The 24,819-nt window shown below is 40.3% G+C and overlaps 1 protein-coding gene across 1 annotated transcript in view; it reads right to left on the reverse strand.

Moving 5' to 3' along the window:
* Positions 1-2,040: 2,040 nt before the first annotated feature.
* The window catches only part of FLVCR1 (FLVCR heme transporter 1), a 29,488-nt gene continuing 6,709 nt past the window's right edge, over positions 2,041-24,819 (reverse strand). The window contains exons 2-11 of the mRNA XM_034764517.1: positions 18,872-19,016; positions 12,986-13,126; positions 11,941-12,008; positions 11,584-11,687; positions 10,177-10,287; positions 8,021-8,126; positions 7,658-7,769; positions 4,729-4,796; positions 3,804-3,888; positions 2,041-3,398 (exon numbers count right to left, since the gene is read on the reverse strand). Coding sequence (XP_034620408.1) covers positions 3,880-3,888; positions 4,729-4,796; positions 7,658-7,769; positions 8,021-8,126; positions 10,177-10,287; positions 11,584-11,687; positions 11,941-12,008; positions 12,986-13,126; positions 18,872-19,016 — 864 coding nt within the window. The 3' untranslated portion in view covers positions 2,041-3,398; positions 3,804-3,879. The remainder of the gene's footprint in view (positions 3,399-3,803; positions 3,889-4,728; positions 4,797-7,657; positions 7,770-8,020; positions 8,127-10,176; positions 10,288-11,583; positions 11,688-11,940; positions 12,009-12,985; positions 13,127-18,871; positions 19,017-24,819) is intronic.

Consider the following 24,819-nt stretch of genomic DNA (forward strand, 5'->3'; position numbering starts at 1 on the left):
AGAGGCCATAGGCTCAACAATATCAAATCTGTAGGCTCTCACTGTAGGTCTTTTTTGTAGCACAGACAGGGGCTTAGAATTAATTTATGTGGTTCTTTGTTTTGCAACTGCTTCAGTTACTGCTACTTTGTTTGGATAGAGATTGTGTTTTCAAATGTACTTAGTCCCATTTTCATCAGCAACTTGGGCACTTAAAATTACAACCACAGAGAGTTTTTATAACAGAGCCCAGATAACAAAGAAGCATTAACTCCCTATCCCAAACTAGGAACCTTTGAAATCTTCACAAGACATTAAACCCTTAAGATGCTAGAATGGATACTGTGCACTAGACTAGAATGTGCAGTGTTTAAAGGGGAAAGGAGGAGTCTAAACACTACAATTTCACTTAGAAAACTTCACAATACAAACATCCTCATTTTGTCCCTTCTTTCCTCCTTTGATCCTTCATTTTCCTCCTCCCTACCCATCAAATGCATTTGTTACTGTTAAATTTTAATTCCCTGCATTTTGTTGGGTTACAGCACAAACTGTTTGATTCACAAAGGAACTTATGTGAATAACTGACTCGGTGGGTGCCTAATGCCAACATTTAGGCACCGCTGACATTCACAAAAATCACTGCTCAGCTGCTGCCTAGCCCTGAATGTATCTAGTCCCATAAGCAAGCAGGTTTCCACCAGGGGACATGTGCAAAGCCCCCTAAATCCTAATGCTGCTGTTAAGCTGCTCAGAGCCCTACCTCATGCCTAAGGCCCAGCAGGGATTCTCGAATGTGTCAGTCCCTTATCTATTGCACCTGCAGGACCCAAGGTGATAAAGCATGCCTAACCTGCACAGAAGACAGCAAGGGAGGCAGTGAACAGGTCAAAATTTTAGGGGTGGGCTGGCTGGCATATGTGCATCCCAGAATACCTAAAAACCCAATGGGTAGGGCACTCACATGGGATGTGGGGAAACCCACCTTTGAATCCCCAAACCGCCTGATTTGGAGCAGGGACTTGAACGCAGGTCTCCCACATCTCAGGTGGATTCCCTGACCACTAGGCTATATAGTCACTCTCGCTTTTGCTCTCTCCCCCCAGACTATTTCATTATTAACACGAAGTGGAACAGCTCTAACAAAGAGATCCACCCAAGAATAGCCAATAGCCTAGCGGTAAGAGAGTCACCTGGTTGGTGGAAGACCGGGGGGTTCTACCTCCTGCTCCAAATCAGGCAGAGTAGAAATTTGAAAACTGGTCTCCCAGGTGGATGCCATAACTACTGGAATAGTGGCAATAATGGGGTGGCCTCTCTTGCTCTCACCAGTTTTTCCTGACAATGGGCTCATGTGGCCTAAATCCAGGAGAGGACACACAGCAAAGAATCCCAACCTGAGATAAGTGCCTAGCAACCAGGATCAATGGAAGTTAGATGCATAAATACTGAGATGGAGCTGGGCCCTGAGCACCACCCCCTTCCTCTGCATTTCACTCCTGGCTAGTTTACGCGGGTTCCCACTCAGCTTGCTGCCTTCTGAAAATCCCTTTCTTAGGGATCTAACTCTCCCAATGCAATACATAGGATGCCTGGGCAATTAACTCAGGGGCTGTTATTTCCACTGGCAGCAGGGTGCCTATTAGTTAGGCATTGCAACACCTAATTCCCCTTTATATTTATGGTCAATACTATGACTTGGGAATGGAAATATTCAGTAAATTTCACAGAGGAGGCGTGGGCAAAAGTGATAAGTCACAGAAAGCTAATCAAACAAAGTTGTTTTCGTTACATCAACACATGCAAGAGCACAGTGAGGGGTGCTGAAAGGCGAGGCCCGGGGGAGTTACAGAGTGAGCTCACCTCACAGCAGCAGCTCCCAACTCCAGCTGTTGTGACTTAGTGCATTTAGCTCACAGCACCAATCAGCTATGATCCATCTGCCCCTCTGTAAATGGAGAAAGAAAGGCAGATGAGCCAAACCTGAGTAGCACTGTGATTCTGTGCACCAGGTCGCAAGGCCACTCTGCTTGGGGCATAATCAAATATGTTTTACAACCATTTCCAAGATTTCACAGACTTTATTCAAATTCATGATTTTCATGATCACTGTGACAAAAATCAACCTTACTTATGACCCACAGTACAAAGAGCAGATGCTCCAACTGACGCCGTGAAGCACTTCCCTTTCACAATTTGTTTAAAGCTATACGGACTGAAGGACAAATGTGTTTTACTTCTCAGCAAGTTATTTGCAAGTTACATGATAAACACAAGCATTTAACAAGAGACTATCATTACAGTTCATGATGCAGAGACATGGTAAGGATGGAAGACATTTTCTGTTAAGTCAGCAAATACACAGAGGAGGTGTTTAAACATGTACAGTGGAATTTCCCCAACAATGTAAGACAACACAGATATAACTTAGATTGAGCCAAGGCTCTTGTTTACAACGTTCAGCAATAAAGGCACAATCTTTTTGTAAACATGTACTCATCTCACATCAGCTATCTAAAGTAGCATTCAAAGCATTTTATGGAGGTATATCAAGTCATAGCACTCCATTGCCTATGAACACTTCACCTTTGTAAAAGAGTGTCAATATTCAATAGATCACTATTAAGTCTCCCCTGTAAGTATTATGATGAATTTATGCAGAAAGTGTTTCCTCTTGCCTGTATCGGGGTACCAACAAGTTTCATATACTGTGGTTTTCCCCAAGGCAATTAAAGCTTCACATTTCACTCACTGACACATTCATGCCTGCAAATTTATTTTTTTTTGCTCTATGTATTGTGCTAAAGACAGAATCCCTCAAACAGGAGGACTGGTTTAAAATTTGCAACACTTTTATATTAAAAATACAGATAAAATATCAATCCCTTTCAGTTGTATGTCTGCTCAGTCCATCTCTCCCCAGTAACAGATTGTGCATTAGGAAAGTGTGACTTTGGGCAAATGAATTAACCAAATGTATTGACTTCATTAAAAACTGACTGGCCATTTGTTATGAGATTTATATTTTGAGATGCAAGTTTCTTTACCATGAGGTTCTGAGCATGCACTGCTTTCGGGAGAGTGGACAACAGTCAAAGAAACCTTTACCAATGAGACTACCAAATTTGAAAAATGCTATGATAAATATTCAATATAAAGTTAAAACCGTTTATGCGTTAGGCAAAATGAATTGTGCATCTTCATTCAGTAATACTGCATGACTCTCACACCAATATTCTAACAAAATTCTTACTACTCATACATACAAATCCAGTGATTATGCTAATCAGTGCAGTTCACTATTACATGAAACTTGTGCGTTTTTAGAGTATTTTCCTTCTGCCTCACATGGCTGATTCTGGCTGTTTTTTTAACACAGTGTTATTCTTTTCATGTTCTGTAGGACTGTCAACTGGTACCTGCAGAAAGAATTAAGGGATTAAGTAGTTATAAAAATGAAGCGGTCCCTGACTTCAGTTTGCCTGGGAACAATGAGACTAATCATTAAATTCTACAGTTCATATAGCCAGTTAGACTATATTACTGTTTTAGAAACTAGATTTGGTGAATAATTAGTTTGTTAGATGATAATAGAAAGGCATAAAAAACAGATTCCCTTCCCCCTCCAATTTTTGATTAAAAGTCATATGGAATTTAGATCTCCTATAAATTATATAATTTTCCCATCTATATTACAGATGGGGTGTTGACATGGATCTTACTGAGATTAACATTCAGCTCATCCCCAGTGTATTTAAATCCAATAGAGGAGAATCTTGAAAATAAGGAAATCCTGCTGTAACTTATAGGTACATGTGAATTACCTAAAGTAGGCAGAAAACTGTGTGATAGATGCTGTTACAGTAAGACTTCACAAAGGCATCTTCATTTCCTTGAAGGTCAAGAAAACTACAGGATGGAAAGATTTCAATGGTTTACCCTCATTTAAACAACTAGTGACTATGTAATATATTGCAAAGCTAACAGCTGGGGTACACATCTTGTGATCTACTAAAGAACCTAAAGCAATGCTTATTGCTCAACCTTCCCTCACTTCAAAAGGAACAAAGGGATACACCAGGGATTGGCAGCCTGTCAGGGAAATCCACTGGTGGGCCGGGACAGTTTGTTTACCTGCAGCGTCCGCAGTTTCAGCCGATTGCAGCTCCCACTAGCCGCGGTTCTCCATTTCAGGCCAATGGGGGCTGCGGGAAGCAGTGGCCAGCACAGCCCTCAGCCCGCGCCGCGCCACTTCCCGCAGACCTCATTGGCCTGAAACGGCGAACCACAGCTATTGGGAGCTGCAATCAGCCGAACCTGCAGACTCTGCAGGTAAACAAACCATCCCGGCCCGCCAGCGGATTTCCCTGACGGGCCGCGTACCAAAGGTTGCCAATCCCTGGGATACTCCAAAACCGCACTCAATAAATTCGTCATGGCATGAAACTCTACCATGCCTTTCTTTAAGACACACGTGGACCGCACTTAAAGGGAAGACCATTATATCACTGAAATGCCAAATATACAGCATGTACCCTAAGCCATGTAATCCTGCTAAGAGATATACACATATCAGTCACATAGAGAAATAATCAGATAACTGAGGGCAGGTCCTGAAGTGTATCAGTTGCTCTAGCTGAATTAGGAAGCAGTCACATATTGTATTTTGATGTTAAATACTCATGAAATTACAAGTCAAATATTTAAGTGCAATAATACAACCAAAATAAAAAAGGTTAAATCACTTACAGCTTTAAGGTCTGTGATCAAAATCCCGGAATTTACAGTGTGTCTCCGCAAATCAGATTTGATTAAGGCTGAAACAAAAAAAACATTTATAACCCCCAACTTTCCCATAACGCGACCATTCCAGGAGACTGACTGTACCACTATGGCACAGTTGTGGCAATTACTTTATCACTTGTTCAAAAGAGATTTCTTTATTTGCACTCTGACTTATTCACCTACCCATATTATTCACAAATTTTAAACTTGCCCCTCACAGAAGTCATTTAACAACAGTTTTTACATATGACATTTTCTTAGCTGCATTAAGCCGTCGGTAAGGGTGTGGTGAATGTTGACGTTTTTGGCACATACTCAGCTGTTTACATGTGTACCGGGAAGTAAGTCCCAGGTATAAATTTGTGAACCAAACAGTAATTTCTCTAGTCTGAGAATGTTAGAGCTGCCCAGAATGAAATCTTGTCAGACTGTTTGCATGTCTCTAAATCCCCACAGAAGAAGGCCCTCAGAATAGAAGACTTATGTACAGAATCTCTTTTATGAAAGAAGAACAGAACAGTTTCATTTCTAGAGGGAAAGCATCTACTTCCATGCCCCAGCCCCTCTCCCATGTTCCCTCAGAGTGCACAATGTCCATGGATTTCTTACTAAACATCAGACCACCAGAGAAGAATGCTATCAAGCCACCCACTAGGGAATGAAAGCATGTGAGTGGGATGCAGTATCCCAGGAATCACTCTCAGGTAGGATTCCTGCAAGTCAGTTCCTCTCTTCAAAGCAACATGCTTTGACATTCAAATGCATTAAATTACAAGTGTGGTCCAGTGAACCAACCACAGGCTCGAGATCAAAAAATCCCACACTCTAACCATGAATTTGACTTGTTGTGGCACATTGAGCAAGCCACTTTATCTAAGGCATAGATAAGCTCCTGTCTATAAAACAAGCGTGATTTGCTTCAGTTTCTTTGCACCACGTTATATAAGTACTAGGGTTATTACAGTATCAAAAATGTTCTGGATTACTACAAAAGTGAAGCAGTGCTTATTCACTTTTATGAGCTGATACTGTATATAGGCTATAAAGCTTTAACAACCAAATTTCTAGTTCTTCATTGGATAATTTACCTTTAAAAAAGGTCTATAAGCCAAGGAATCAAACTCAAGCTAGTGAGGGGAAACTTTCACATACACATAAAATGCCATTATTTCCTCACTAGCCAACTGACATCCAGCATTCCTCATAATCAAAAGGTTCTTATCTTAAGCACACACTCAGTGGTGGGTATTTCTAATTGGTTAACAAGGTTAGTTTTTCTCCTTATTATATTCCATAATTGATGGTTTTGCCTTTAACAAAGAAGTTGCAGACAAAAAATAAATGTGAAGAATGCCAATGCCATCCAAAAATTTAACAAGTCATTAAAAAGCGAATGCCTAATCAGTTCTCAAAAGCCAGCTAGAAGATGACATGAATGTTTTGCACATTAATAGCATACCGTTAAAAACATTTAAAAAAAAATAAGTAATTTGTAAGACAATTACTAGTAGAATTGCTTATGCCCCACATATATAGGGCATCAGATAACACGAGATCTTATAAGACAGCCTTGCAAGCTTGTCAGTATCACCTACAGGCAAAAATCTCTTATCCCGCTCAAACACCAATATGCACAAGAGCCCCATCTCCCAATACACACACTAGTGCACATGTGGATATGTGCAATCCAACACTCTAGGGATGAGGCACATAAAACTTTGAGCTTTCTTGAGCCATCAGGTTTGGGCAAAGCCCAACGATACATTAGTTGCTCTTGTTAGATTTCTAGAGGATTAGTTTTACAGATTTTAGCCAACTCCTTATTCTCATAATTTTGTAAGTAATAATACCCCTCTAGCAGTCAAATCTCCAGAGAATGAGATAGCTGCCATCACTGATGGCTAATACCATAACTAGGCAATTCCAACCCTTTTCTTATGGCAGCTGGAAGGAATTTGTGGTTTCACCTCCAAACTGGCAGATCAAGTTCATACAAAGAAACCTCTTTTTCACAAAATAAAGCTTTGTGCTGTCTGTTTATACAACTATTGGATCATTCTATTCTAGAAGAGTGATCACCCCAGGCAACTACTAGAGATAGTCATTCACTCCAAAAACATTAAAATCAATTATTAAAAAAACCTGAAGTTTTGCATAGGCCAGAAAGGACCATTGTGATCATTTAGTCTGACCTCCTGTATAACACAGGCCATACACACAAGGCCAAAATAATTCCTAGAGTATATCTTTTAGAAAAAACATCCAATCTTAATTTAAAAATTGTCAGTGTCAATTGAGAATCGACCATGACCTTTGGTAAGCTGTTCAAATGGTTTATTACTCTCATTGTTAACAATTTATTTGTTATTTCCAGCCTAATTTGCAGTTATTTGCTGAGCAATGTATTTGATTGGATCTAAAAAACCCCCACATATTTAAATAATCACTCTGGCTTGTAAACAGACAGACACTGCTGGCAAAACTAACTTCGCCCAATAAATCCATTTAACCAAATCTATCCAAAAATCTCTATACCTTAAATGTGTTTTTTCATACTTTGAATTTAAAAATAAATCCAGTTTAATGTACTCATTTAAACTGATGTATGTTTTTCTCATTTATGTTTACTGAAGATAGTCAAATGTTCTAAATTTATGAAGACACTGTAGAATTGCAGCCAGGAATATGACTGTATATGTAGTTGCGGTGTTGTCCTTAGAATGAGGTATGCATGCAGTAAATATGAATAACGATTCTTTAATCAAGAAATAATTTTCCATAGATAAGAAAACGGTGTGTTTAAACTCTATTGCTTTGTTGGAGACACTGACTCAACAACAAAGAACAAAAATATCTATATAAATAAAGATAAATAGCAAATGTGATTAGTTACCTGTTAAAATAATGCCTACAAACATCCATGCACAGAGGAAAAGGTTTCCCGCACGAGGGTCATATACTGTTATGAGCTTTCCTTGAACCAGCGTAAAGAAAATCCCAAATATCTGTAATCAATCATCATAAAACATTTCAGATTTTATTAGACTCACTTAGTAAATCTCTTCTAATTTAGCTTATAAAAATCCAGATCAGTGTATTGCAGTTTATCTACCAGTCTAGAGACTGGTAAATAAACAAACACTATAGGAGCGCAATAAAATGCCAGTAGCCAAATGTAGGAATGTTTCCCCAAAAATTCAGGCAGAGAGGCTTTATTAAATGTTACCCTCATATACAAGAATAAGCCTGCAATAACCTGTGCTGAAGCATTAAGGAGTCCTGATGAAGTGCCTTCAGACTCTGGGTATGTAATTTCCACAGCAAACTCAAAGCCAAGCGGGAGATAACCTGTCATGAAGAAGCTGAAGGGGGAAGGACAAGAGTATCATAAGTGTGGCTCTAATCCATTGTTATGGATATGAAAAACAAACCAGAACAAACGTCATTTTAAAGTATCAGGTTACAGTGTCATGTGCTTGATTTCAAGAATTTATATAGTTTAGGGCTTAATCTGGCCCTCCCTAGTTATCTGTCCTTGTCTTACAATTTCATTCTCATATTCTTCCACCATAGATTCTAGTCCTGACACGTTTGTCTTATTCTCATTGATCTGGAAAAAGGGGTAAACACTGAGGTGGCAAAATTTGCAGATGAATAATTTTGTATCAAGATAGTTAAGTCCCAAGTAGACTGCAAAGAGCTACAAAAGGATCTCATTGGGTGACTGGGCAACAAAAATGGCAGATGAAATTCAATGTTGATAAATGCAAAGTAATGAACACTGGAAAACACAATCCCAACTATACATATAAAATGATGGGGTCTAAATTAGCTGTTACACTCAAGAAAGAGATCTTGGAGTCATTGTGGATAGTTCTCTGAAAACATCCACTCAATGTGTAGCTGCAGTCCAAAAAGTAAACAAAATGTTAAGATAGATTGGGAATCATAAGATAGATAATAAGAAAATATCATATGGCCTCTATCTAAATCCATAGTACGCTCACATCTTGAATACTGTGTGCAGATGTGGTCGCCCCATCTCAAAAAAGATATACTGGAATTGGAAAAGGTTCAGAAAAGGGCAACAAAAATTATTAGGGGTATGGAACGGCTGCCATATGAGGAGAGATTAATAAGACTGGGACTTTTCAGCTTGGAAAAGAGACAACTAAGGGGGGATATGATAGAGGTCTATAAAATCATGACTGGTGTGGAGAAAGTAAATAATAGGCAGCAGGTTTAAAACTAAAAAAAGTAGTATTTTTTCACAGAATGTGCAGTCAACCTGTGGAACTCCTTGCCATAGGATGTTGTGAAGGCCAAGACTATAACGGTTCAAAAAAGATAAATTCATGGAGGATAGGTCCATCAGTGGCTATTAGCCAGGATGGGCAGGGATGGTGTCCCTAGCCTCTGTTTTCCAGAAGCTGGGAATGGGCGACAGGGGATGGATCACTTGATGATTACCTATTCTGTTCACTCCCTCTGGGGCACCTGGCACTGGCCACTGGATACTGGGCTAGATGGACTTTTGGTCTGACCAAGTATGGCCTTTCTTATGTTCTCCCATAACCATCTCTGTGTTTTGTTCCATGCCACCCTCTATATATAGAGCTCCCTTCTGGAGCTGGTCCACAAAGCCTCTACCCTCTCTTCACTAAAATCCCTTTACTAAAAGGCCAATTTCTTGCAAGTGCAGGACTTAAACAGGCAATTTAGTCACCAAGCTGTTCATTTATGCGGAGGAACGGGATTGACCATCAGTACAGACACTAGACCTGCAACTGGGGATTGCTGTGGAAATTGGGCGAACTAAATGATGGAGGGCAGATGGGAACTCAGTGTACTTACTTTTTACAATTATAACTTAGACTTAACGCCTATCATCACCACAATTGCTTCACTTATATATCCCTTTCCTCACCTCTCTGGGGTTTTTTTAGATTATACGCTCTTGGGGGCAAGGACTGCATCTTCCTCTGCATTTGGGATGTGCCTAGCATATTTTGGATGCTAGGAAAATAGAAATTGTACATATTAGCAAGTAGTATTAGTGAGCTCAAATGCCCAACCCCACTACTTTTGTTTATTTGGGGGGCTGATCCAATGACCATTGAAGTCAATGGGAAGATTCATTTGTTTCAATGGGCTTTGGATCAGGCTCTCATAAGAAAGCTAAATCTGGTCTTCATCACACCAGTGAAAATTGAGAGTAAATCTACTGACTTCAGCAGAGACTAGAATTTGGTCCACTCACCCATTGTATCTGTAGCAGAAGATAGGTTGTATGTATGGAAAGGGAGTTTTACAGGTATAGTCTTTTAGTTTAAAAAAAAGCCCTTAGATACCTTTAAATACAGTTTTTAACTAGAATTACAACCTGTCTTCCTTTCCCCTTTGATTCCTTACCCAAGCACTCCTCCAGTCACAAACACTATTACAAGGTTTCCAATGTCCAGGGTGAAAGTAAATATGGTCATTCCAACAAATGAGAGAATGTAAACGATTAAAGTAGTCTGTCTGCAAACAAAACCCAAGAGAAAATACCCATTGTAAACCGGAGAAGACAATACATATTGTCAAACATGGAACAGTCATATAAATATTACATATTCTCTTTGCTACAACTGAAATATCAGTTTTAAAAATCTGCTTCAGGTAATTCCAACTCAGATATATCATGCATTTCAGTGAGGCTCTGTCCGTCCCCATTCTCCTCATTCCCTTAGTTATATGGCTGCTTTATTCAAGCCACAATGGAGGGGAATGACTTGCTCAGATTCACAGAGGACAAGTAGTTACACCAGAAGATGACGTCAAGCCCTTTGTAGTTCCCTGCTCTATTGCATTCTCTGAACGACACTACTGGATTACATGCTATACTACATCAAATCTCAAGCAACCAAATTGAACACTATTTCCAATAAAAGTGAAGAGTCAGATAAAAAACAAGCCAAATCTGATTAGAATGAACTATTCATTTTACAAATTGTATTACAGACTGAGCAACTGAGGCACACGCTTGTTTTATTAGCCAATCACATGCAGCAGAGCAACCATCCTACTGCATTACCATCCACTGGGGTTATTAAAGCTATTGTACATAATTTATGATAAAGAAACAGTCACTGAAATAAGAACTTCACTCTAAGACTGAGAGTTCTTGTTTTGAAAAATCAATATCCCCTATTTCCCTTGTACGTGTTTGCTAAATGCCACAGCATGTGCATACTACAGAGCCTGTAACAGTGTTCTGCTGCACAGACATGCCCTGGATTAAAGGTTGTGTTGTGCTTATTTAAAGATCCAGCAGAGGATGCAAAAATTTGAATTAATAAATTAAGCTCCTAATTTACAATATGACAATGTGGTGAAGCCAGTATGCTCCACCAAAGGAAGGACTTGTTGGGTCAAAGCTGGAACAAGATAAAATGGAGAGCGGTGGGACTGCTGGAACCCAAGATGCCTTTCCTATTTTGCTAACATCATGCATGCATTCTCCAGCCACAGGGATAGACAGAAATCCCTACAAATTCACATAACACCATAGTGGACTCAGCCCAACCTTGCCAAAACCTCATCCTGGCCAGAAACCAATGAGATTGAGTCTAAGACTCTTACCACAGTCTCAGTCATGGCACTCCCTCAAGGACAAAGAAAAATCATGGACATACTGATTTTTTTTTTTTTATCATTTCCCTTCTGCCTTCCACAAAGGTGCACTTGAATCTTTGCATTTTTATAGAAGACTTTTTTTTTTCCCTAACACAATTGCACATCCGCCTACCCCTGCCCATCCCAACTCCACTCACTTACTTGTATGTTTTGGTGTAATCCAGCCACAAACCGCAAATAATGGAACCCACCATTCCTGCTACCACCAGTGTCAAGCCAATCCTCCCAGCATTCACTTCTTCTCCCTTTCAACAAATATTTATATGGTTTTTATTAATGACTCACTTCCACTCAAGGAGTCAGGCTCTCAGGCCTCTTGACAGTTATAAGTACAAACACTAGTACTTATCACCTCTATAACTGTATGGAGCATGCAATTTTAAGGGACTACAAAGGAGACTCTGAATCCTTGATCACACAAAAATGCCTACAAAACATCTGGGACACTAACTCTACAGATATACAAATGAAAAAGCAAAGGATTCAAGAGAAACTTACCTTATAATATGTCACTATCATTTGGTTCAATAATGTGGAGACAGAATAAAATGCCCCAGTCATCATACCTGCAATAGAAAAACAACATGATGTACCCTCCATATCATAAGTGCCAATAATAATCAAACGTTTACATTTAAAGAAGCTACGTTCCCCACCAGGAAATTCAGTAAGTCACCAGCTCGATGTCTACTTATCGCACTTTTTTTTTTTTTTAAAGATTTCTCTGTATCCTAAAGCGCCCCCACCCTCCCCCTATAATCTGTGCCCAGACTCTCAAGGGCTAGCATTCAAGCCACCATCTGTCTGGATGAGGAGAATTCGAATGATAACTTTAGAGGTCTATGTTAGCTACTCCTTAAAAGGAGGCACGAAAATTAAAAATCACACATGTCTGAATGTATTTTACCTATTCTTAAAAATGATAATTAAGATAATAACTTAACGAGATTAGAGAAGATATATTTATGTTTTCCTCAGTGGGTTTGCTTTGTGCATTTAAAAGCATTTTGTACACAGCTTCATTGTTCCCACAGTTTGTTTCCCTAGGTCTTCCACACATCAGAGAAAAACAAAGCAATAAGCAATAAAGTTACTTTCCTCAGCAAGGCTTGCTCTCCCAGGCTGTGTCTACACTAGAGACATTTACCATGCTAAGTGACATTTGTCCCCTCAGAACTACTCTCTCAATCATTTAGCAGCTATAAAGACTATGATTTGTCAAGGTTTCACATCAATTAAGCTTCAGTCATTCCAGGCCCAATTTGAATGCCAGAAGTGCTAGTACAAACAGTGTAAGTAGTCCTTCTACTATAGTGGGTGAAGGATGTCAGGAGTAGAGCTAATGACAGCCTTTCCTCTACCTGCTTCCTCCAAAAGTACCATGATGCACTGAATTCTGCTCATAGTTTTTGAGAAGACCACAGGCCACCCACAGTTTTTGATCTCAAGCTGCTAAATGAGTGATGGCATGGCAAAGATCAGATGGACTCTAGGAACGTATCTCGCCTTTATTACCAGCCTAAAGACAGAAGGTAACACTCACCATAACTGATCAGCAAAAGCACAAAAGGAATATTTCTGAACAGGTTAATTATTGATTGTTTATAAGAGTAATCTTCAGGAGGAATGTCCTGGAGAACTGCTTGAGCTTGGCTTGGAGGAAATTTAGGCTTTTCATCAAACACTAGAACAAACAGAAAAGAACAACATTAAAAGGATTTTTCACCCTACTTATCTTTATCAGTTTGCCTTGAGTAATGGCTTGGGATTTTATGTGAATACAAAATGTTCTGGTTTAAGGAACATTGTAAAGTAGATTTTTATGAAAGCATAAACAAACATCTTCCATTCTGACTTTATCCTCCAATGAGGGCTAGCCAGTCTGAACATGCCACCTCCATTCACTCTGGTTGGAGCGCTACTGACAAACATATCCTAGAGACATTTTTTATCTGTCACATGTTTGGGCCCTTAAAACTTAGAATATAATTAATTCAAACAAATGCCAAAGTCATGCTGTGGCATAAATTAATTGGCACACTATTCAGAGCACTATGTCTCTCTCTTTTCAAGATGACCGAACAGCTTACCCACACCAGCGTCAACATATTCCACTCTACTTGGACCTGGTCCAGTTTGTAGTTGGAGTCCCAGAAGTAAACAAGCCAGTGAATCAGCACATTCCTAAATACACCTTGAGCTAACTTCAGTTCAGAAAGAAGATGCAACAGTTCAAATCCTGAAACTGAAGCATTAATATTGGTAAGCCTCCACCATAACTTCTTTTTAAAGAGCTTGTTTTCCTCCTGGTTGAGTGTAAAGGACCAAGATTAAGGGCTTGTCTACACAAATGATTAGTTTTCAGTAGCTGGGGTCTGAATCTACCCCACAATAGCCTGCTGTGAACTAAATGCCCATGTGGACTCTGCTCCGCACATAAACAATTCGTTAGCACTCTTTGATCTAGTCCTCTTTGAGATGGGACTAGATTAAAGCGCATTAATGAACTGATTCGGTGGGTCAGCAGGGTCCACATGCACAGTTAATCCACAGCAGGGTAGGTTAGGATATTCACACCCCAGCCTGCTGCGAACTAAATGTTCATGTAAATAAGCCCTAAGAGTCCTTTACTCTGGATATACTTCAAGGGAGACCATTTTGTTTCACTGGAAACTTGTCAAGTTACAGTAACTCAGTTCTCTTCTTTCTGATTGGCCCCACAGATAACTGAAGAACAAAACTTGAGAAAATCTGATTTGTGTTGTTGCCCCTTACACTAAAGCTGTGATTTTCAATTTTTTCTCATTTGCAGACCTCAAAAAAATTTTAAATGGAGATGTGGACCCCTTTGGAAATCTTAGGCATAGTCTGCGGACCCCAGGGATCCACGGACCACAGGTTGAAAACCACTGTTCTATAGTAACAACAATCTTTTGCAGACTGCTTAAATAACCCCTGCATTAGAGGACTGGCAAAAAAGAAACAGTGTTTAAACTGCTGATTGCTCCTTCTCATGCTCTATCTTGTCCTTGTACTAAAGAGGAAGTCAGCTGACCTTCCTTGAAAGCGTCTTTGAACCCTAGTTAGATGGGAGATATTCTTTTTGGCTAACATTGCTAACACAACCTATGACAACCTATATTAAGGTCTAAACATACTAGAATATATTAAAATAGTTAAAAAAATAATATTTCATTAGTACATTTGCTGCCTACGTTTTAGAGTCAAACCATTCAACTGATGGAAGTCACTGGCTAAGTACCTGGAACCAGCGTTTGTTGAAGTGCTAAACCAGCTTTTGACAGAAGTAGCTTCTTCTGCAGATGCAGAGAGAATATTTTCTTCATTTCAGTTTATTCCACTAGTTCAGTTCAATGACTAGTCAATTCAAAGGTAAGGAACTGACTGGGAGCTGAAAAAAGCAGGAAAGCTTGTTTTCCTCTTCCAATGACTGAATAAAAACAAGATGTCAGAGATCGACTAGCCCTAAAATCTTGAAGGACATGCAGACAAGAAACAATTACTTCAATTCACTATCTACAGACAGTACTTCCTTTGATTAATAAATCTGTTTGAATGCAAAACATGTTTTGATTAACTTACTTGTTTTTGTATGTATCCAGCATATTTAAAAGTAGTTTAATAAAAACAATTTTAAAATGCTGTTTCTGTGCATTTAACTGAATTTAAATTTCCATTCGAATTCAGTTTGCCACAAATCACAAGTTAAAAACCAAAAACAAACAAAAATCATCTAATAAACAAGGAATGTGTCATTCTTCATTTTCTAACACCATAAAAATATAAAAATTAAGAAAATCTGAACATATGTTACAGTATAAAATTGCTAAAATAAATGTGAATAGATATAGTTTAGTAAAAGGTAGTACCAAAAACTTAGGGTAAGGGTTATATTTAATAGCAAATCAACATATTTCAATTGTTACCAACCAATGAGACTCAGCTATTATTTTGGAAAATAACTAAAAAGTACAAAAGCAAAACAAGATTAGAAGTGATTATTTAAATCAAGGTTTTCTGCTTGCTGATTTATATCATGATTAAAATCAACCCACTCTGGAATGAAGCAGGATCACATTAATCAGATCACCTAGCCCTTAAGTATTTAGATGTTCTGCTTACAGTGGCAAAATGAGGGTCAATCTAGCTCCCTTATTTAGTAATAAGGCCGAAAGTGCATTGCTATGCTAACTCCATTATATCTCAGTATTACAACATTTGTGACATAAGGTCACAAGATGAAAAAAAAATCACAACTTTGTGCAGAAGACCTGTCAAGGACCTCTATACTGTTTATGGACCATTTTAAAGGGCTTAAATGGTACACAGAGTCTTCATGACCCTCTACAGAAGGATGAATTTCACCCCAATCCTTAAAGATTCTACAATACACAAACACAAGAGAATTGGGCAGGGGTCAGCAATGTTTGCTGCAATCGGCCGAACCTGCCGCATCAGCAGGTAAATAAACTCGCCCAGCCCGCCAGGGTGCTTACCCTGGCGAGCCGCATGCCAAACATTGCCAACCCCTGGAATAGGGCAAGAACAGACTTTCAGTGGTACCTGAATTTACATGCTTTGGTATGGGTTTGTATCAGACCCTTAACAGTCTGTAGTATAACTTCTTTTATTTACAGTATTAAAAGTTGAATTTCTGTAAATATACCATTGGCTCCGGAGTTTCTTTAGGGATCTTTTGGATACAAATAAGCCAATGAACCCTTTAAAATCTTTCTGACCTTTGTATATATCTCTAAAGACATAGTAACACCATACTAGCTCAATATCCGGTGGATATAAAAACAGTGTCAATAATTGTTCAAGTGCCATTCAGCTGTATTTGATGCTTTAGCATTTTTCCTTTTTCACTGTAGGTGGAACCACTAAAACAAAGCACATAAAGACTAACAAAATAAAGTCTAAACACAAATCCTTTCTAACTTGCTATTTAACAATACTTGAAAGTGTTTACATTTTAATCTTAGTAGGATTCAGTTCTCATTACTTTGATCTATTCAATTAGTATTTTTCCCCTACCACTTCCTTAAACTTTAGTCATCCTCAGGTTAGATAAATCCATACATTGATATTTGGTAATCACTAGACACTCAATCACCAATTTGCAGTATTGATCAGCAGCTTTCACATTGACTGTGAGTGAGAAACGTGAATTCAATATCGAAGACTGAAAAAATAAGAGCAGCTCACCAGCTTTATACAACAACATTAGATGTTCTATCCATCCTCCTGAAGCTTTAGCAAACCAAGCCCTGCTAAAACCTCACAACTCCTTCCAATGACAGGTGATGAGGTTTTATCAAGAAAACAGGAGATAAACTATGTGGTGTAGAAGGAAATCAAGCTCAACTTTAGGTAAACGTTATACATGAGGAACATGGACATATTTGTCCATGTGGAATAAAGCAAAGGGAGTATATCACCTATGAAAGCCTGCAACTCATTCATTTATCATAGACGTAACTGACCTTGGGCTTGTCTAGATGGGTTAGAGCCTGGCAAGCTGGGGTGTAAATGTGCTGCACACTAGCATGCTACACACAGTCTGCGTGCCGCGGATGCTGCCGCTGTGCCCTGGTTTCTAGCAACCAGCAGAATAAAGAACACTATCCCCAGGGTTCAAAAGGAGTACTCTTAACTCTGGCACCATTAAGCTGAGATCCTCTTTCTGAACACTTCTTTGAACCGACATCAGTCATTTAGGGAATCTCCTGGTGTTGGGATGGCTGAAGATTTTACAGTTGTCAACTGAAGGAATGGCAGAAAATCAAGAGACTTCAGTTATAATAACAAGTCCAAAAATAGACTAAGAGGGAGCAGAGCATGAAGACATGTTATCTGCTGCCAACAGAGATAACCTTTTCCATACCTGGTAGTAACACTGGAGGATTTTATGCAACTTTACTGGACACGCTAGATCAGAAGCTGATGTCTCATAATCCAAGCTGCAAGATGAAGAGACTTTGGCCTGGGGATGCAGAACAAGGCTGTCTTCCTGGGCTAGGCATTCTGAACACACCGAAGACAACCATGACAGATCCAGAAGATGCACATACCTCTACTACTTGGCCCAAACAGGAGGGATCAGAATGACACAGGCCTTGTCCTGTCTGATCACCAATGTACATACAAATCCACAGAATGGGAGGATTCTGCTCCAGTCCCAACAAGAACACATCTCTAAATGTGTTTCCATCGATCTCTGCTCTGAAGCAAAACTGAGGGAGCTTTGCATTGCTACACCTGCAGCTAGCCAAAGAAAAGGAAGAAACTGAAGCAACTGGGGCCAGGCTCTTACAATCTCACCTGTGAACATTCAGTGCCTTGAGGGGATGCTTGTGCAATCCCAATGCCCACTGCTTTTTGAGCAAGTTCCCAAAGCTCAGCAGCACCTTGGAGCACAACCCACAAGAGGTAACATGCAGAAACCACCTCAAGTATTATCAGTGTACAATTTATAGAAGCTTATTCTCCATTTTTTTGCTCCAATGGCATTTCAACTGGTTTAAAGTTAAAACAGGAATCTGAGGCGAAGTCTACTCTTAAAACATCTTCTGGTGTTGTAACATCAGTTAGGGTTACTTGTGGCACCTTAGAGACTAACAAATTTATTTGAGCATAAGCTTTCATGGGCTATATATATGTTCCATTCTATGCATCTGAAGAAGTGGGATGTAGCCCACGAAAGCGTATGCTCAAATAAATTTGTTAGTCTCTAAGGTGCCACAAGTACTCCTGTTCTTTTTGCGGATACAGACTAACACGGCTGCTACTCTGAAATCAGTTAGGGTTGTGATTTTTCTTTTTAAATAACGTTTTATACCAGCAAAAGCTCTAGCTTAGATGCAGTTATACTGGCCAAAAAAAAAAGGGCTTTTGTGGGTACAGCTCATATAATTATGGGGAACTGGTATTCGCTATTCTGACAAAAGCACTGTTTGGTATAAACTGCATCTATACTAGGAGAGTTTGCCGATACAGCTATTCCTGCAAACCTTTTTTAGTGCAGACTAGGCCTAAGTCTATTCAGGTCTTTTTCTACAGCTCAGGGCCAACACGCAACATGGCATAGCATGGTTAAACGCAGGCAAACACTATTTTAGCCAAACAAAACTTGCACATGAATTCAACCTATCTACTTATACAGCCCTTACCGTTATAAGCAGTACCTCCCAAGAACAAAAAACAAGCAAATTTAATTCACCACTTGCTAAGAGTATCTCGACAGAAAGCAGATGTATGGTGTGACACACTGATAAGTGTATTCCAAGGAAAGCTAAGTCAGAGAGGCGGGGTTTGCAATTTTTTCTAAAAGCTAAAGGTCATGGAATTTAGAGTCACTATTAGATTGCTCTGCTCACACAGTCACTATACGAAATGTTTCACTTACCAACTCCTGTTAATAAGAATAAAAGTGTGGATACTGCTGCTGTTCCATAGAACATGATGCTGATATTATGCCCCATTAGATCAATATCATCAACTGTGTTTGGAACCAAAACTGGTGGTAACAAGAAGCCAATTGCCGTGCCAAGCTGTAAAAAGACAAACAAAAAACAAGTACATTTTCCTGTGAACACGAGCAATCAAAAGAACAAAGAAAAAAAGTCCTACACTGTGAAATATGGAGCTTATATTATAGCACAGAAAGTGATTAATAAGAATTACAAAGGAAAAGTGTTTCTGCATTGTACTGAAGGGCAGTAGTTATTGATCTGTCAATCTTCCTGACAACCCACATCCAATATTTCCATAAACCAGTTTTCCTACTCTTCACTGCAATGCTACAGTCGGAATGTTACACACTGACAAATAAATATATGGAAATCCTTCTTTACGGAGAAAATTTCATACGAGAACACTGCTTTATGCACACACATTTACTTGGCCTGTCATTCTGTGACTGAATGTACAGTAGATCTAGACAGGACACACGTTTCTCTTACAGACCAGTCTTCACTCATTCTTGATCATAATCCTGCATTTGACTTCACAGCCTGATGTTATAAAAGGGAAGTTCAGCATTATATTTTCACTGCAGGATTAATGAGGAAGAGAAAGGCAACAGGGAAGGGAATGCCTTTGTAGAAACACATTTTCAGTTACTATTAAGCCTGATAAGAAGTGCCATAAAATACAAAAGTAGCACGTTTATGTTTTGGACCAGTTTCAATTCAGCCTCTAATTCAAGAAAAATAGAAGGCTGTGATTTAAAATTTGGCTCCTGGTATGTAAAACATTTGAAAATTTCTGCAGGCGTAAGCATAGCATAGCTTCTTTAAATTTCTCTTGGTTTTGTCTCGTTACTTCAGCAAAAATAAACTATTTTCTTTTTCAGTAAAAAGTGAAACATTGTCCGTCAGGCTAGAAACCCCAGTGACTATTTCAAGTAGTTTAATTTCTATAATTATGTCCGAAAATCTTTGTTAAAAAAATGCTAAGGATTCAAAGTCAAGCACTCAAGCTAGGAAATGCCAGAATTAAGGTTCCTGGTGCAATCTTAATACAGCCCCCATGTGCATATACATTATGATACAGTCTTTAATTATATGCTCATATGCTACTTTTTCCACAAGACCTGTATTGAATACAGAACTATTAATTTCTTTATGGATCTTTTTAATATTGTTCTTACTGTAGTACCTTAGGACCATGTTTACACTACAAACTTTTATCCCCACAATTTATATCGGTGTACAGCTGCCAGAATTAGTATGACACTCGTGTGCATGCATACTCGGCTACTTGCGTCAGCACAGCACGTACTTGCAAGGAGTGCTTATGACGATGCAAAATTGGTGCACCAAAAAGGAGGTATCCCAGTGTGTCCTGCACTGCCATCTGGTGCGATGCCTTTTGGGAATTTTTTGCCATGTGTTATGGGATAGAAATGACTCACCCAGAGAACTCTGGGAGCTAGAGATCAAGTTCCCAATATGCAACATTCTCCATCCCATAGTACCATCCATCTCCCATAATTTTCGCACCTTATTTTAAAATCTCACTAACCCACACAGCATTTTTTTTGCTGTTCGCCATCTCTGACATAAGCATGGAGCCTGCAGAGCTCTACACTATTCTCATGAATGTTGCCAATACAGGACACTTGAACCTCTTGCACATGGAGGCCTAGAGGATGTACCACAACATGGTGATTTCCCCAAGGACAGTCTGCTGAGGGACATAACGCAAAACAATTTAAGGTTGTTGGTGCCGTTCACCGAGCAACTGCAGAGATGGTGGAGCACTGCTTCTGGACTTGAGAAACGAGCACTAACCGGTGGGATCACATAATACAGATTTGAGACGAACAACGGCTCCGAAACTTTCAGATGCAAATAGCCACATTCCTGGATCTATGTGCTAAGCTCACTTCAACTGTCCAGCATAGGGACTCCAGAATGATAGCTGCACTGACAGCAAAGAGAGTAGCGATCGCACTTGGGAAGCTGGAAATGGAAATAATTTTGGAAAATCCACAGTGGGAGCCATCATCATGCAAGTGCGTAGGACATTAACTGTGTCCTGCTCTGCAGGCCTGTGACTCTGGGAAACATAAGGACATAGTAGATGGATTTGGAGCTCCTGAACTACAGTGGGTGATAAGATGACATACACACATCCCTATTTTGGCACCAGTCTACTTTGTCACAGAGTATCATCACAGAAAGGGCTATTTTCCTAAGGTAATGCAAGTGTTGCTGGATCAAAAGGAACGCCTCACTGATATCAATGTTGGCTAGTCAGGGAAGGTGCATGAGGCTCGCATTTTTAAGAACACAGGACTGGTCAGAAAGCTGCAAACAGGAACATTCTTCCCAACCAGCAGATTACCATTGGTGATACTGAAATGCCACTACTGATTCTGTGGGCCTCAGACTTCCCCATCTCATGAAGCCATACACAGGCCACTTTGACATCACCAAGAAAAAAGATTCAGTTATCGGCTCAGCAGGTGCAGAATAACAGATTAATGTGCATTTGATGGATCCCAGGGAGAAAAATATCCCAATGGTTATAGCTGCCTGTTTGGCCCTACATATCTGAAAGACAAAGGAGGAAAACCTGGCACCAGAGTGGGGATGCAATGGCTGTTTGCTGAGTTTGAACAGACAGACAAAAGGGCCACTACTAGAGCTCAACTTACTCCTAAGGGAATTCTGCACCAAAAAATTAAAAGACTTTACACACAACATTTTAAAATTCTGCAAATTTTATTTGTCAAAACAACAAAATATAAATCACTCCAGTCTCAATTATGTTGGTAATTTATTTCAAAATACCTGTCAACAAGTATGTCTGTAACAAACAAAAAAGATTCAGGAAATGGTTTTAGACAAACAGATTCCTTACTAGACATATTAACACAGAGCTTTGAGTAATAATTCATTTAAACTACAACACAGAAATTTATTTCCCACACCCCTCAGAAGCAGTGCAAAGGCTTGAAGGAGTCAGGAGTAACAGAGGAGCTGAGGAAGAGGGAAGTAATTCCTGGGGAGGAGCCTGGGAGTGAACCTAGAGGGTTGTTGGGTGTGGGTGGGAAAGTATGGAGCAGGGGTTTTATTGGGTGGGGAGGGGTTGTTAGGGAGCTTCCTCTATCAAGACCCTGGCTGATCCCTAGCTTCTCTCATTCAGTCAGGCACACCTGCCCCTGTGTCCCTGTACCCCCACTCCCCATTCAGCCAGGCATATCTTCACGTCCCAATATGTCTCTCCACCCTCACGCCCCTGTCCCCATGTGTCCCTGCACCCTCACTCAGCCAGGCATAGCTGCCCTTGTTTCCCTGCACCACTACTCCCATTCAGCTCCTGCCTCAATGTTGTCACTCTACTAGCTCCTGTGCTTACACCCCCATCTGCCCCCCACCAACCCTTCTGAACCCCCATCTGTGAGATACCCCCAGCAGCCCTGTGTGCCCTGCACAGTGTCCCCCACTACCCCCATATCCCATGCCTCCTCACCTGGCCCTGTGGGCAGAGCCCTGTAATGAAGGAAGCCTCTGCCCCTTTGTGACATTATTGATATAATCTGGGACCATATAGAACATGATAGCAACCAAAGTCCTGTAGTGGCACCAAATCTTGTATAAAGGGGGTCAAATGAGGTGTCTAAGACAAGATTATGGTTTACTGGTTGTGATTATGCTGTCTATATGGGTGTATCAATTTTGTAGTTGAAGTTATGAATATTGGCTCTATACCGTCTGTATTTCAAACTTATGCTATGCTTCTGGGAGATATCCCAGACAAGTTGGTGTTAGTTCTGCCTAGCATGCTTGATGGCCCATTAAGGACCATCAGCTATACAACTGACCCATTGAGAAAGGCAGGTACACCTTGTAACTCAGCAAAGTATGCAGGAACTTGCCCATGTGACTCCAGACTCCATTTTGCTGTAATTTTCCACAGTAAGAACAAAGAGGTCTGGAAAAGACTATAAAAGGCTGATGCCTCGTCTCCATCTTGTCTTCAATCCTGCTTCTTATCTCTGGAGGGACTTTGCTACAAACTGAAGCTCTGAACAAAGGACTGATGACCTATCCCAGCTAGGGATGTATTCCAGAGACTTGATTTTGGACCTGCAGTTTATTTCATCACTGCTACAAGCCTGAACCAAGAACTTTGCCATTACTGTATGTAATTGATTCCATTTAACCAATTCTAGCTCTCATCTATCTCTTTTTCCTTTTATGAATAAACCTTTAGATTCTAAAGGATTGGCAACAGCGTGATTTGTGGGTAAGATCTGATTTGTATATTGACCTGGGTCTGGGGCTTGGTCCTTTGGGATCGAGCAAGCCTTTTTTCTTTTACTGGGGTATTGGTTTTCATAACCATTTGTCCCCATAACAAGTGGCACTGGTGGTGATACTGGGAAACTGGAGTGTCTAAGGGAATTACTTGTGTGACTTGTGGTTAGCCAGTGGGGTGAGACCAAAGTCTTCTTTGTCTGGCTGGTTTGGTTTGCCTTAGAGGTGGAAAAACCCCAGCCTTGGGCTGCGACTGCCCTGTTTTAGCAATTTGTCCTGAATTGGCACTCTCAGTTGGGTCCCGCCAGAACCAGCACTGTCACACCCCTCTCTTCCACAGCTAACTGATCCCACCCTTGAGCCAGCTGCCCTCTCTTCTGGTGCCACATCAGGCGGGTGGGTGAAAGATGTAATTGCAGCATGACCCCTCTCACAGCTTCCCTTTGCCTCTCCATCAGAATCAATTATTCCGCCTGGGGCAAGGAATCTGCAGGGGGCATTAATTCTGCACTTGCACAGAACTCCCCCAGGAGTAAGCTTTGGCTGCTGCTAGGAAATCTGTGGTGCTTGCTGTACATTTACAAGTGTCATGTGCTTTGAATACCAATAGGCATTCTTCAGTGTGTGCTGAGAACTACTAAAGATGATAAAGTTTATTCTCCAAAAATAGAAATTTATTGAGTGTCAAAAATAATGCAGAAAAACAATGTATTTTTTCACAACAAGCAATGCAATACAATCTTGAAAACATAAATTAACAGAATACAACTTTGCTGCCTTTCCAATTTCAAACATTTCTGTTGCTTTCAGTTCACACAGTCCCTTGTGACTTCACAAACACTAACCCCTGAGAACCATGATTAGTGTATGTGAAATTGCAGTTTTCCTTGCTATCCCCTGGCATGGAGTGGTAGGGATAGGATGCAGCATGAGATGCCATGTGATATGCTGGGAGATATAGGGAGCGGTTACCATGGAGTTCTCTAAGGACTGCACAGGGTGGGGAGTCTGAGATTTGGAGACTTGCAGGTCAACCAGGGTCTGCAGCATTTGGGTTTGCTGCCTGAGGAGAGCCATTATGTCCCTGTGCATCTCCCTCTCCTTTTCCTGTTGGGATTTCCTCCTGTCTGCTCTCTCCTTCTCTGTGCCATCTGCCACACTGGCCCTCTCTTCACAGTCCAATGCAGCACTGGCTTATAAGATCTCACTAAACAGGTCTTCCCCAGTCTTCTTTCTCCTCCCTATCAGGGTGAGATGTTCTGTGGGCCTGGAGGGGGCACCCCTAAAGGCCACAATAGCAGAAGCTACATATAAAACAGACATGTATCACTGGCTACACAGTCACAACAAAAAGGCAAGTTTCAAAACTTCCTTCCCTCATTCTGATAAAAACTCTTAATAAGGAATGTTTACTGACCCTTCAGCTTTGGAGTGTCTCGGCACAGCACCGCCCTCCAGCCCCAGCCATGGTGAATATGACCAGGGGGAGGGGGGAAAATTCAGCTGCATGAAATAATAAGTTTTTGGTCCTTATTCCATGGGTGTGAGTATAGGGCAATGGCACTGAATATTGGCACTATTTTCC

This window comes from Trachemys scripta, chromosome 3 (assembly GCF_013100865.1).
Source record: "Trachemys scripta elegans isolate TJP31775 chromosome 3, CAS_Tse_1.0, whole genome shotgun sequence".
In the NCBI taxonomy this organism is placed as follows: domain Eukaryota; kingdom Metazoa; phylum Chordata; order Testudines; family Emydidae; genus Trachemys; species Trachemys scripta.